Genomic DNA, 14,664 nt, shown 5'->3' with positions numbered 1-14,664 from the left:
ATTGAACACTGAGAGAAGTTGGCCTGATATATGATGCTCACTAGTTCGAGATCACCTTGTATCAGTCCAAACAACCCTTATGGTGATTAGTTGTAAGTCAACCTTATAGACCAGCTATCCTAATGGTAGCATGGACAAAGCAGTCTTTTGGCATGTGAAGCCAGCTGTTTTACCACAATATAACCCCTTGAATACCAGATGAAAGGACACCACACAGGTTGTTATGAAAATCAACAGTCTATTTATTAATAACAACACCCCTGAACCTCTTTATGAGGTCAGAGGGCTAAGCACATGACAATCTCTTACGAAAAATACTACAAGTTGCACAAAATTACAATGGTGCCCTAGGGGCACGACAAACCATATACTAAGTAAGTGGAATGTGAAAGTCGATAATCGGAATGGAGCTGTCCAGAGGCTGTAGGATCGATGGGACCACGCTATACTAACTTCAGGTAAGTAATAGGAGGCCCACGGAATGCGTGTGCAGAGTGTGAACTCACGCGAGATGCGTAACAACGTCTATGGACGGTACAGTTCAAAGAACAGGTGAGTACGGACAATCCTGACTGGATAGGACTAAAACGACTGTGGAACTGGACACTAGGACAGTTAAACTACCCTTGAGCACCGAAATGCTCTTGTTACCTCACCCACGGGCTGCGGGTGCATAGGTGTCAAAGTGCGTCGGGTCCCCGCGTTGAAGTCTATGGAGCCTGAAAGAAAAGATGCTGCAGGCGACCAGGAGGAAGATGTCCGGTGCAATCAAAGGGTGGATTGTTGAAGGAGACCTGAAAGCAGAGGGGACAATGTTCAGTCACTAGCCAGTGACTGGAGTGGAACCAGGAAGGAACCAGATGTCGACGTCGCGATCAGGTGAAGTGTGGACGCTTGACTCTGCAGCCACGTGCACCAGGAGGTGTCTTCGACCAGGATGGAGGCACGAGCTGTCCCACGCAGGCTCTCGCTGTCGGCGGTGTTGGATCCGGGATTGGAGGCAACAGGCCTTGGCAAAGGCAACCCACGCGGTGAGTGAAGAAAGCGTCTGGTGCGGACTAGGAGAGTCCGGGGTGCCCCTCTTTTGGAAGGGAGGAAGGGCCAGTCTGGAGCCACCAGATCAGCAGTGGAAATTCACAGGTTCGTCGTCTAGGAGGCCACTAGCCAGCCGGCAAGTGACCAGACAACGCGTCGAGCAGGAACCAAGCAGAAGGGCCCCACGCAGATCTCGTGGATGCTGGAGGGCTGATCTTCGGTGCAGGGGCTGCTCGGGGTTGGGGCTTCTCAGTCCCCAAAGCACTTGGTCGAGTGTACCTCGGGAGTTGTGCTGGAAGCGAAGTGCAGGTTCGTTCAAGATGGCCGGTCCCACGTGTCTCGTCGCACCCACGGGTCTCAGCTTTGCTGTAGATGTGAGTTGAGGTCAGAGAGGTCTGGGAATCCGGGTCTCGTCGGGCTCTGAAGTCTGGATCCTCGAGGGAAGACGACAAAGTGAAGCCGCTGGACGCTTGATGGTGCCTGCAGTTGCAGGGTGGACACTCCTTGTCCACAAGGGAGATTCTTCAGTCTTCTGTGGAGCAGAACGTCGAAGGCCAGAGTTTCTTCTTGAATAGTTCAGGATAATCTAATTTGGAATGGGACCAGCTCCTACCTTTATTCTCCTAAAGGGGGCTGCAATACTGACTAGGTTCCTCCCCTGGGTGGGACCAGGAAGGGGGGTTGTTACACCCCCTATCCTTTGTCCGGTTTCCCGCCAGAGCTGAGGCTGGGATGCCCCAGCAACTGGTTTGAACCGGTGTATACACAGGGCACCTTGTGTGCCCCAGGAATGTCTCATTCCTTTCAGGCCTCCCGACCTCAATACACAAAATCCTGTCTGGGGTGGTGCTAGCACCTCCCAAGGCAGGAAACCCTTTGTCCAAGCCATCCTCGCTGGAAGGACTCCCAGCAGCAGGAGGTCAGACTTGTGTCTGTGGTGGTAGCATCCATTTTGTGATGCTGAGGCTCGAGTTAACTTTAACCGGGGTTCACAGTTACATACATATTGTGTCCCTCTAGAAGGGTGGAATGCTACCCCCATCGCCAGAATTGGCGAGGGGGTAGTATTCCAAATCGTACGACACCTTACTCGACATGTTTTGATAATGTTATACCAGAGTTAGCATTTAACTGCAAGGATTATAATGCACTTAAGAGTATATGGTATAGCGTTATCATGGAACAGCTATTAGGACTTGGTTCCGCAAGCTGCAAACGGGCTCAGCTCATGCCAGAGCACCATCTCACATAATTCCAAGCACTCTGCCTTCAGGATTGATAAGGCCTTCCATAGGAGTGACTGATAGGAATATATGTGTCCATTTTAGGGATATATATAGGTATACTATATCTACAGCAAAGGGTGTTTACACCACCTTGCCCCAGCTGTCATGCAGCCAGTTGTGTCAGATTTAGATGGCCAACCAGGGGTGGCATAATACATGCTTCAGCCCCTGGTAGGCCCTGGGTACACCTATGCCCTGGGTATAGGGACTGATAAGGTGGCCCAGTACCAATTGGTAAATGCACCTAAAGTACATGGTTGTCAATTTAGAGAGAGAACAGCTAGGCTGTGGGTCTGATTAGCAGGCCCACAGCCAGGGAAAGTCGTAAACCAGTGAAGCAAAAAGCAAAAATCTGGGGTGACCATAGGATTGCAGACCCCACTCTCCTACAAACACTGCTTGTGGTTCTGCATAGCACTGTGCCAGGTCCAGTGCCACCTGTAGCTGGCACAGGCAATGTCCTGTCCCCTGTTAGTCATGAAGCCATTCTTGTCCCAGTGAACCAAGGTAAACTGCACAAATTTACAAGCATTGAAGCCAGAATTATGGATTCAGTATTTATCTGAGATAGACTTACAGAAGCACAATCCATCTGAGATTTGCCCTGCGTATGTATTGCCACCACATGGGCCCCTCTGAGTTTATATGGTAAGGTTCACGTACACTGAGAATCTTTATATAGAAGGTGCAATTGTGGTACCACATTAGATGCATATCTTTAAAGAAAAAAACCTCCTCTGGGGAGCCATTAGGACCTGGGCTTTTGCAAGTGGGCATACCACTAATCGCTCCCTTTCCTCTTCCGAGACTGGCCGATACAGCGACTCTTTATCCTCTGGTAGAAATCTGGGAATCGGTAGATTCTTGATAGATGTATTCTTTACCTGGGGCGCGGGCTTTCGCTTTGCATTGAATTAGTTTCATTAGTCAGCAAGAGCATTTGTCACTTCCAGGGTGAGTGACCCAGCCTCGCTCCTAGTCATGTACGCTCAATGCAAATCTTGTTTCAGCTTCCTTATTAACTAACTAATATATTAGTTTATCAACTTTGTCCCTGGCTTCGTTCAATCTATACTTAGGGGCCAGAACCGCTGTTTAAGCCTGCTCAGTTTAGTTTTGACTGCTTACATGGCCACGTCTCGTCTATGGATTGCCAGAGATCTGGGTATTGTGCAGCCACCACCTCTAGCGCCTCAATAGTCTGCTCGAGCGTAGTGACTTCTTTTTGCTGTGTTTTGTATTGAAGGAGAGGTCTACCTAATTACCTCCTTGATGGACTCCAAGAAAGTGGCGTCTGACAGATCTGAGCCCTTGTTGAGGTCTAAAGTGTTCTATGGCCTCTGGTTGCTTCTAGTAAGTCTGCTTCCAACAGGAGCCAAGCAGGCATACACCATCTCTCCCAGCACAGCTCGCCATCCGGAATCTCAAGGTCTGCTCGACTGGAGAGGGATCAGGCAAACCTCTCTGGAAGGTTTTGGCATCTGTAATCTAATGCGCAGCCCCGCCCAGCCAAGAAAATACTCCAGCCCTTAAGTGTATGGTGTCGTTAAGAGTGGTAAGTGTACAGATGTGTCTGTGGGTGCATAAGCCTCCAGACATCTGAGTCCAGCCACTTGCATCCAGGCCGAGGGGTGTTTTTCTGGCATCATGGAAGGGAGGAGTAGTATCCAGTCTACTGTGAACAACTGAGTTAAGCTCCCTACCTAATATCTCTGTGCCAGCCGGTACACTCCCAAAGTGTGCTATCAATTAATGTTGTTGGGATGTATATGCTAGCAATAGACCATGGTTTACCCTACAGCCTACCTGTGATTAGCACAAAGCAGCCCAGCATCTCATGAAAGACCTCCGACAGTTCAAACGGGAAGGTGCGGCGAAGGTTTCCCACCCCTCTGCAGTCCCTGGTGTATCCAGAATAAAATGCTTGAATATCAACGTCTACCAAGGAAGGGGCAATTCGTACCCTCGAAGTTTCCTGCAGCATTAATGCTGCTGGTGCCGATTTCGTAGCCCAAAGGAGAATTACTCCCGTTTTAATTTTGTTTATTCCATTCACATCATGAGACCAGCCTGTACAGAACTCTGTTTACCCCTGTTGCCGTGGGAGCAGAAAAACAAACCATGACACTTCCCTGGATCAGAGCCCATAGAGCAGCATAGAAACAAAACCCTTAAACTCCACCAGCAACCCCCCCCACCTCATACTTTGAAATATATAGCATATGTCAAGAAGCCCAAGGTGGACCCCAAGGACCTCAAGAACTTCCGGCCCTTCTCCCGTTCCCGGCAAAGGTCATCGGAAAAATCGTCAACAAGCAACTGGCCCGCCACCTGGAAGACGACCACATCCTGGACCCATCCCAATCCTGATTCAGACGAAACCATAGCACCGAGACAGCCCTCATCGCCGCCACAGACTGCATCAGGCGCCAACTAGACAGCGGCGAAACATCAGCCCTCATCCTCCTGGACCTGTCGGTCGCCTTCGACGCGGTCTGCCATCGCACTCTAAAGACACGCCTCCTAGAAGCCGGAATCGAAGAGAAGACCCTTGACTGGACCACGTCCTTCCTCTCCGGCAGAACCCAGAGCGTCCGCCTCCCACCCTTCCAATCCGAAGCCACCGACATCTGTGGCGTCCCCCAGGGCTTATCCCGACTCTGTTCAACATCTACATGGCCCTCCTCGCACAAGTGACCCGCCATCACGACCTCAACATCATCTCCGCCGACGACACCCAGCTCATTCTCACCAAGGACCCCCACACCGCCAAAACCAACCTTCACGAGGGAATGAAGGCTGTCGCCGACTGGATGAGGAGCAGCCGTCTGAAGTTCAACTCTGACAAGACTGAGGTCCTCATCCTCGGACCCACCCCCTCAGCCTGGGACGACTCCTGGTGGCCGACCACAATGGGAACAGCACTAACACCCACCGACCATGCACGCAACCTAGGAGTCATCCTCCACTCCTCCCTCTCCATGTCTAAGTAGGTCAACGCCGTCTCCTCCTCCTGCTACAACACCCTCCGCAAGCTCCGCAGGATCTACAAGTGGATCTTGACCGAAACAAGAAAAACGGTTACACAGGCCCTCGTCAGCAGCAGACTGGACTACGGCAACGCACTCTACGCAGGAATCCCAGTCAAACACCTATGACTATAACGCATCCGAAACACCTCTGCCCGACTGATGTCAACATCCCCCAGCTCATCCACTTCACCCCCACCTGAGACCTACACTGGTTCCCCGTCGACCAGAGGATCACCTTCAAGCTCCTCACCCACGCACACAAAGCACTCCACAACGCCGAACCAGCCTACCAGAACAGCAGACTCAGCTTCCACACCCCCACCCGCCAGCTCCGCTCGCCTCTCACTCGCCGATGTCCCCCGCATCTAACGAATGACCTCCGGCGGCAGATCCTTCTCCTACCTCGCCGCCAAGACCTGGAACACCCACCCTACCCACATACGACAGACCCAAGACTTACTCTCCTTCAGAAGAGTCCTCAAGACCTGGCTCTTCGAGCAGTAGCAGCACCCCCCTCCCCTCAGCGCTTTGGGACCCTCACAGGTAAGTAGCGCGCTCTACAAGTACTCTGTCATTCATTGATCAAATTCTGGAAGTTGAGGAAACGAGGATAGGCTTCCATATAGTTGTGCAAATAAGGACTAGTCCATAGCAGTCCACAGCAATACTATGGTCGAAGGAGAAGGTGACAATTTCATAAACTTGTCAGTCTCCTGCCTCAGAGTACCCGCGTGACCCAGATGGTGTGGCTGGGTAGAGTTAAGTGGGTGGTGGGGATGGGAGTTGCAGGTTGGTTTGATGGATTGTGGGAACTGAAGGGGACGGGGGCATGAATACGTGCCTCATCTCCAGTGCAAGCAGCGCCTTAGCTGCTGGGTCCTCCAATTGCTCCAGAGCTTTAATAGGTGCAATGTAGTCCCTGGCATGGCCAGGGAGAGACGTGCGCACTGCAGTGCCATTCTTCACTCCAGTCATCCCGGGGGAACTGCGTGGGCAGCGGTCTCCACTGCCATCATCCTTCACTTCGACCCCACTGCCTTAGGTGCACCTCATCTTCACAGTTATCCGTGCTGGACCCCCCAGCGCTGGTGAATGAGATGCCACCCATTGATACCACTTTTGGATAATTAGCACAATGCGGGTCTGAGCTTCAGAGCCTCGCGGCCACCATCTTGGTCTGAAAAGCCCTGCTTCAGTTTTCGTACATTTTTTAGCCAATATTGGGCTGGGAGCAAATCTTGGTGTTGAGAGGCAAGAATTGAAGGATACTTTAGATTGCAAACACTAAGTAGATTCTAAAGCAAGGAGATTCAAAGAAGTTTAATGTTTCCTAGCGATCTAGAGTGTCAGGTCCATTGACACCCCCCCTTGTTGGCTACCACTAGCAACACCCTCTATCCCTCTTAGTGCTTGCCAATGAAGTCTGCTCATAAAATGTATAGCTGCAGAAATTGGTTGATTATGGAGGTATCCTTGTAAAGATTGGAGACCCAGCCTTCAACCCCCGCCCCTTTGAACTTGTTCTGTAGTAGGGGATCTCTGTGTATAGTCATAATCTAGTGAATAGTCCCGCCCATGTGCGTGGACCCCGGAGCAATCAAAAATCTCTTAAGGTGTCAAAACATGCAGAACTGCACAGACACTTAAGAGAGCATTTAAAGACATAATGCAGCCTATATCCACAGGCTACACTGTCCAGTACTTCAACTAGAAATTCCACCGAAAATCCACAAACAGCACAGCCTGTCCAGATTTCTCCACAGAGAAAACCTTGCCTTAACAGCAAAACCCTCTGGAATGATAGAGAGGAAGAAATGGACAGACAAGCCCCATAGGCTGTCATTATGTGGCTCAGAACAGGATACTGTGCCTTTAAGAGAACTTTCCAGAACTTCACAGTATCCCAGAATGCACTGCAGGTCCCTTTTACTTTCAGTTCTTTTTTCCGGCTCCTGCAAGCAGGACCCTGGAGCATTGAGCTCTCCCTTTTCAAGGGTTTATTGGTGATTTTTTTCACTTTTTTCAAGCTATTGGAGTGCTTTTCTTGAAGTACTTTGGTCTTGTCCTCCTTTGTGTGTGTTTTGGTGCACTCTTTATTTGTCATTATGCCTGCATTGTTTGACAAATGCCCAGAGTGCTCGAGGAAGGCCAAGTCTGACCCACACGAGGTGCATCATCTGCCTTCCCTCATCTCATGTCCCAGAGGAGTGTGACATTTGCCAGGGCTTCTCTAGCAGGACCTTGAGAGATAGGATGAAGATCAGGCTTCAAGGCTTGGAAGACAGAAGACAGAAGACTGAAGGCACAAGGTGGGTCTGGAAGGGCGTCCTCTGCCCATGCTGATGCCTCTGGGGGGCTCCCCAGGGGCAGGAAGACCAGCAAACGTCCCCATTCTCCGTCGGCATCGATTGCACCGACTACGGCGTCGAGAGGGATGACTACAGTCTGTTCCCAGTCTCCCTAGGGCTCTGGGTCGAAGCGGCGTCGACGCTCGGCCTCGAGGGAACTGAACAAAACCGCCGTCGAGATCACCGGTGAATATTTCGTCTTTGTCGGTGTCGAGTAATCGACGTTGAGAGGTGGCCCGGCGTCGGCACTTGCCGTCGAGGCGACACCGCCGCTCGCCGTCGGTGAAGAGAAGGTCGTCATCCAGGCGTTCGCCGTTGAGGCGTTTGCCGTCGAGGAGACGCTCGCCGTCGAGGCGAAGGTCACCGTCGGGTCGACATTCTTCTACGCCAAAGAGGCGCAGAAGGATTTCTGGCGCCAGGAGTCAATCTAGCCGGCGCCAAGTGCCGATAGCGGATTCTCCATTGCCCCAGCCTACAAAGGAAGGCGGATCACCAGGTTCGGTGTACTCTGAAGTGTATACACCTTCTAAGCCGAAGTCGGTTACACCCCCTCCTCCCTTGCCAAGGGGACCTCCTCCGCGGGCTCCCACCCCGCCTCCGCCTCCGCCTCCACCTCACCAAAGTCGCTGACTCCTGTGAGGCCGGCGGAGCGCCCGAAACCAAGGAGGTCGCGATCTCGCTCCGGTCAGAGGAGGAGATCGCAAAGTCGTCCCAGGTCATCGAGATCGAGACGGCGCCACAGGAGGCGCAGGTCACGGTCCCGCACGGACTCCTCCGGGACCAGAACCTACTCACCGACTTTATCGGAATCTCCGGGGACGAGAGTGTCTCCGGTGGACGACATTCACACATTGAGGATGTCCTCCTGAGGGGTGCAGCTAAGTTGGGTATCACCGTGACTGTGCCTACTCCCACGACGTCCGTGATTTTCGAAACTTCATAAGAAGCACTTGTCTCTGCCTTTACTACCTCTTGTGCCAGGATTGGTAGACCCCGCAGAAGAGTTGTTTCTCACTCCTGCGGTGACAAAGGCCACTCCCGGCTCCTTAAGAAGTACAGGGCCCCGGATTCTGACGCGGCTTTCCTTCGTATGGATCCGACTCCGGACTCTGTTATAGTGACGGCGGCTAGGAAACAACATGCCACCTCCCAGTCTTCTACGGTACCTCCTGATAAGGAGAGCCGATGGATCGACTCGGCAGGCAGGAAGGTCTGTGGGACGGCCTCTACTGCGATGAAGGCAGCTAGTGCTGCGGCCTTGCTAGGGCGATACGACCGTGCCCTAGTCCCTCCAGCAATTCGCGGAGTTCCTTCCCCGAGAGAAGAAAGAGGACTCAAGAAATCCTGAAGGAGGGGATGCTGGTGTCAAACCAGATCATCAGCGCGGCTGCGTCTCTTCTGGCGGCCCATGGGTACTGTCATGGGGTCAACCAACAAGGCCACGCTTGACTTCGACTAATATCGCTCAAGCCGGAAGCTCAGCAGTGGGTGGCCAATCTGCCTTTCTCGGGGGAAACCCTGTTTGGCAAGCATGCGGATGACGAAACGGCCCGCATGAAGGCGGAGGCCGAGACCCTGACAGCGGTCTGGTTGGAGAAACCCAAGGAGAAGACCTACCGCCCATTCCAGAGATGGTTTGGGGCGCAGGGTAGAGGGCGCGGGCAGGCTTCGGGACAGCAGCAGCAACAGCAGCAGTTCCGGAAGCCCGTCCAGAAGCGCCAGAAGGGTAGAGGCGGCCAGCAGTCTGCGGCAGCTTACAAAGGCCCAGCTGGGTCTCGACCCTGAGCGGTTACTTCCCCTACATCCGTTACCCACTCCGGTGGGGGGAAGCGTTCAATTTTTTCGGGCAGAGTGGAGAAAAATTACTCGGGACAAGTGGGTGCTGAATATTGTTTGCAATGGATAGTCTTCGGTTCACCAGCCTGCCTCCAGCAATTCCTCCGGTCAGCTCGCAGTTCCAACTGTGCGAGCTCCAGACGGAGGCCAATACCCTGTTAAGGAAAAGGGCGATAGAAGACGTACCTCTGTCTCAAAGGGGACGAGGTCTGTACTCCTGGTTCCTTCTTTCTGGTTCGCAAGAAGGACAAGAACGAGTTCAGGCCCATTCTGGATTTGCGACAAGCAAACCAGTGGATTCGCAGAGAAATTTTGCATGCTGTCGTTGCATCAGATTTATCCTCAGCTGCAACAGGGAGACTGGCTGTGTGCTATAGACCTACAGGATGCATACTTCAATGTGCCCATTGCACACAAACACAGGAAGTTCTTGCGATTCTAAGTTGGCGCCAATCATTATCAGTACACAGTACTGCCGTTCGGGCTGAAGTCTGCACCCAGAACATTCTCGAAGTGCATGGCAGTGGTAGCCGCACACCTGAGAGAACAGGGTGTTTGTCTACCCGTATCTGGACGATTGGTTGATCAAGGCCTCCTTCTCGGAAGTTCAAGCGCACTTCCAGAAGACATGCGTTCTCTTGAACAAGCTGGGGTTGCACATAAACATGTCCAAGTCTGTCCCGACTCCGGTCCAGTGCATACAGTACTTGGGAGCCTCCATCGATACGCTTTCAGCAAGCGTGTCTACTTTGGAGGAGAGAAGTTTATCACTCCTTCGGAAGGCTCTTATGACCGCTCCATCTACAACAGTGAGGACGGTGTCTTCTCTACTGGGGTCGATGGCCTCTTGTATCTTCCACACGCACAGCTGCACATGAGACCATTGCAGGAGTGCTTGGAGGATCAGTGGGATCAGAAGAAGGTGTCTTGGGACGACAAGATACAACTGTCTCTGCATGCTCTTCAGTCTCTGAAGTGGTGGTGTTCAGCGGAGAATCTCCTGAGAGGGGTTCCCTTCCACAAGGACATTCCCACACAGACTATTGTGACGCATGAGTCGCTCCACGGCTGGGGGCGCACTCCGGAGACTTACAGATACAAGGAACGTGGTCCCCGACTGAGTCCACGTATCACATCAATTTCTTGGAACTCAGAGCTGTTCACTTTGCACTGAAGGCCTTTCATCCGTCCTTTCAGAACAACTCTCTGCTTGTACAGACGGATAATACGACCACGATGTATTACCTCAACAAGCAGGGGGGTTTGAGATTGCGCACTCTGTCGCTGGAGGCGCAGGCGATCTGGCACTGGCTTCTAGCCAGAGGACTGATAACGGCTACCCATCTACCAGGTGTGCAGAATGTTCAGGCCGACGCACTGAGCAGACTGATTCAGGAAAACCACGAATGGGTCATAAACGACAAAGTACTAGGAGAAGTCTTCGCAAGGTGGGGGACTCCAGACGTAGATCTGTTCACCCCCGCCGAAAACAGCAAATGCAGAGACTTCGCCTCGAGGTACTACCAGCAGGGGACGCTGGGGAATGCGTTATGGATCAACTGGTCGAACAGCTTTCTGTATGCTTTTCCACCCATTCCCCTGATTCCGGCAGTGCTCATCAAGCTGTCCCAGTCCAGGGCGCGGATGATTCTGATTGCACCGGAATGGCCCAGGCAGTGGTGGTTCACGGACCTGCTTCACCGGTCTCTCCTTACTCACATTCGGCTGCCGTGCCGGCCGGACCTTCTCACGAAGTTCGGGGGCAGATGGTGCACCCCAACCTCTCGTCTTTGAGTTTGGTGGCATGGCTCCTGAGATAGTGCAATATGGCCATTTGAATCTACCAGAATATTGTATGGACATACTGAAGGAGGCTAAGCGACCTTCCACTAGGACTTCCTATGCTTACAAGTGGAAGAGATTTTGCATCTGGTGCAAGTCCAAGAACTATGACCCTACGACGTGTAAGGAAGATGTCATCCTTCCGTATCTTTTACATTTGGTGCAGTGTGGCCTTAATGTCCATTCCATTAAGGTTCATCTTGCTGCGCTGACTGCCTACAGGAAATGCCCTTCACAGACTTCCTTCTTCCAGATCCCTGTGATCAAAGATTTTTTGGAAGGCTTGAAGAAAGTGTTCCCTCCTGTCCGGCTTCCTTCGCCTTCATAGGAATTGAATGTGGTGCTGTCCAGGTTGATGAAGGAGCCTTTTGAACCTATTCATAAGGCTTCGTTGCAGCACCTGTCCTGGAAGGCGGCGTTCCTCGTGGCCATTACATCGGCCCGCAGGGTGAGTGAAATTCAGGCGTTGTGTTGCCAAGAACCTTATACTGTATTTCATGCTGCTAAGGTTGTTATGCGTACTCACCCTAAATTTCTTCCTAAGGTTATATCTGATTTCCATGTTAACCAGACCATAACTTTACCTAAGTTTTTTAGAATCCTTCATCTCCCGCGTAAAGGTCCTTGCATTCCCTGGATGTTAGGAGGGTGTGCAAATTTTATCTGGATAAAACCAAGGATATTCGTAGGTCAGACCAATTGTTAATCAATTATGGATCAGTCAAGACTGGTCTCGCTACTTAAACAGTCCATCTCGAGGTGGATTGTGTCCTGTATACAATTGTGTTATCAAAAGGCTAATAAGACCTTAGGGGGCAAACCTAAGGCTCTTTCCACCAGGGGCAAAGCTGCCACGACTGCTTTGCTATGTAATGTTCCCATTGCAGAAATCTGCAAGGCGGCCACTTGGAAGTCGGTCCATACCTTTGCTAAGCATTACTGTCTGGACACTGATGCCCGGACAGACGCTCAGGTTGGCGAGGCTTCACTGCGAAATCTGTTCGCACAGTAGTGGTGTTATTTCATTTTTTCTCCACCGCTGCTTTGGTGTGGGGATGGGCTTGCCATTCTGTTCACTAGATTATGACTATACACAGAGATCCCCTACTACAGAAGGAGTAGTTTCTGTCCTGTAACTCCAGTTCTGTAGTAGGGGTATCTGTTATAGTCATAAGCGCCCGCCCTCCTCCCCGGTGGAGAGAGATATTCATGTAAGGAATGCTACAGGTCTGGCGAATTAAGCCTTCAAAAAGAACTGAAAGTGAAAGGGACCTGCAGTGCATTCTGGGATACTGTGAAGTTCTGGAAAGTTCTCTTAAAGGCACAGTATCCTGTTGTGAGCCACATAATGGCAGCCAATGGGGCTTGTCTGTCCATTTCTTCCTCTCTATCATTCCAGAGGGTTTTGCTGTTAAGGCAAGGTTTTCTCTGTGGAGAAATCTGGACAGGCTGTGCTGTTTGTGGATTTTTGGTGGAATTTCTAGTTGAAGTACTGGATAGGCCTGTGGATATAGGCTGCATTATCTGTCTTTAAATTCTCTCTTAAGTGTCTATGCAGTTCTGCATGTTTTGACACCTTAAGAGATTATTTTTGATTGCTCCGGCGTCCACGCACATGGGCGGGACTATTCACTAGATTATGACTGTAACAGAGATACCCCTACTACAGAACTGGAGTTGCAGGACAGAAACTACTCTTTTTGTATTATAGTTTTTCAATTGAAGTTCCCTGTAAATGTTTCGACTTTTGCAAGGTGGGTAAATGCCAGTAGAGGATTTTAGGCAACATTGATGTCCTTGGGGTGCATTTGTTTATTCCTGGTCGATGGTAACTGTAATATGCACACACTTTCAGCATATACAGTAATCGGAGGTTAAAGCCACCTGTAGATGACTATAACATTGTTACTGGGTTTTCTTTTTAACATAACTGACTCCTCTCTGGGTATATTATGCAGATTCACTATTATGCAGATTCACCTCCCACTCTAATCATCTCGCAATATTGTGACATATTGAGGGTCTGTTATGAAAAATGGAGAAAAGTTGCTCATCTCAATCATTTGAGTGTTTAATATACTACCCAAACTAAGTATTAAATTGATAAAATGACCGTATCAGAACCTTTTCTGTCATTGTAGCAAGAAAACAAATTGTGTTTTTATCCTGTCGACTCCTGAGCTTCTAGGACTAAGTCACTGACATAAGTGGGTCTTTTGGGAAATTCAACAAGCCTAATCTGATTTCAATTCCTCATCTCAGTGCCAACTCAGATACCTGCTGTTGATCCTCCATCTGGTAAAGTAACCATTTATTTGAATGTTCACCTTAACATGCACATCACCTTTTTCTGCAGAGCAGCAGTGCTAACTTGTCTTCCTTAACTAACTTGCTCCACTTACCTTATATCCAGTTGCCTGTAAATGTTTTGTGAAGGAATTAAGATTTTTTCTCGGGATGACTGGTATTTCACACTAAATATTTTCTCTATATGCTTTGATGCAAATTCTTAAGTGCATCGAACTTCGTAAACCAGACTTAAAAAAATTAATTATTGAGCTAGTTAACGCGGACATTTAGTACTGCTGCTTTATTTGGGTTTAGCCAGAATTTCAGTATGTATACCATTCAAAAAGACTGGGGAATCAAATGTTGGTGGTCACCCGCTTGATGGCATTGTTTAAAACTGGTGTTCATTTTCACTCTAACATTCCTTTGGGTTCGGACTTTGGGTGATACAGCTGAACTCTAGAAGTAGTTCTTTTACCTTTTAAATAAAACAAAAAAACTGTCGTCTACATCCTGACTGTCTCCTATTTTCACCATATGGTCCTGCTGATTTTAGCTCTGTATGGTCCGCTGCACAAGGACTTGTATAGTGTTAAATGCAGTTCTCCCTTTTCTATGTAATTGTCAAGCTAGCTGTTTTCAATCTCACACTTAGTTGTTTGTTTGATTTACTTGGGACTTTTCATTTTGCTTTTGACTTGTGCAGTAGTTTGGTTTCAAGTCCTGTGTGAATTGTCTGTTTAAAACGGCTTTGCAACAGTTTCAGTGATCTTGTCTGGAATTGAAATATCTGCTGCATACCTAAATTATGATAGTCGGCGCGTGTCTGAAGAGCTTCTTGGTGTACACACAGATCACTGGCAACAGCACATGGAAAGACTTTAATCCAATTTTTAACAATTTAAAGCTTTGGGGTTTCTGAATTTGGGTACCTGAACGGTCGCCTCTTCAGCCAGTGAGGACATATGGCACCCTGTCCAAGTGAAGGTCACCCTC

General features: G+C 50.1%; 1 protein-coding gene across 2 annotated transcripts in view; it reads left to right on the top strand.

The window, feature by feature from the left end:
- Window positions 1–14,664, top strand: part of KIF2C (kinesin family member 2C) — a 1,469,089-nt gene that overhangs the window by 344,116 nt on the left and 1,110,309 nt on the right. The window contains exon 5 of one of the 2 annotated variants that reach the window (XM_078671748.1): window positions 13,642–13,677. The exons of the other annotated variant lie outside the window; for it this stretch is intronic. Within the exon in view, the coding sequence (XP_078527874.1) occupies window positions 13,642–13,677 (36 nt within the window). The remainder of the gene's footprint in view (window positions 1–13,641; window positions 13,678–14,664) is intronic. 2 annotated transcript variants of the gene reach the window in all.

This window comes from Lissotriton helveticus, chromosome 1_2 (assembly GCF_964261635.1).
Source record: "Lissotriton helveticus chromosome 1_2, aLisHel1.1, whole genome shotgun sequence".
Taxonomy (NCBI): Eukaryota; Metazoa; Chordata; class Amphibia; order Caudata; family Salamandridae; genus Lissotriton; species Lissotriton helveticus.
The sequence above is the reverse complement of the archived record's forward strand: the minus strand, read 5'-3'. Positions and strand labels throughout refer to the sequence as shown.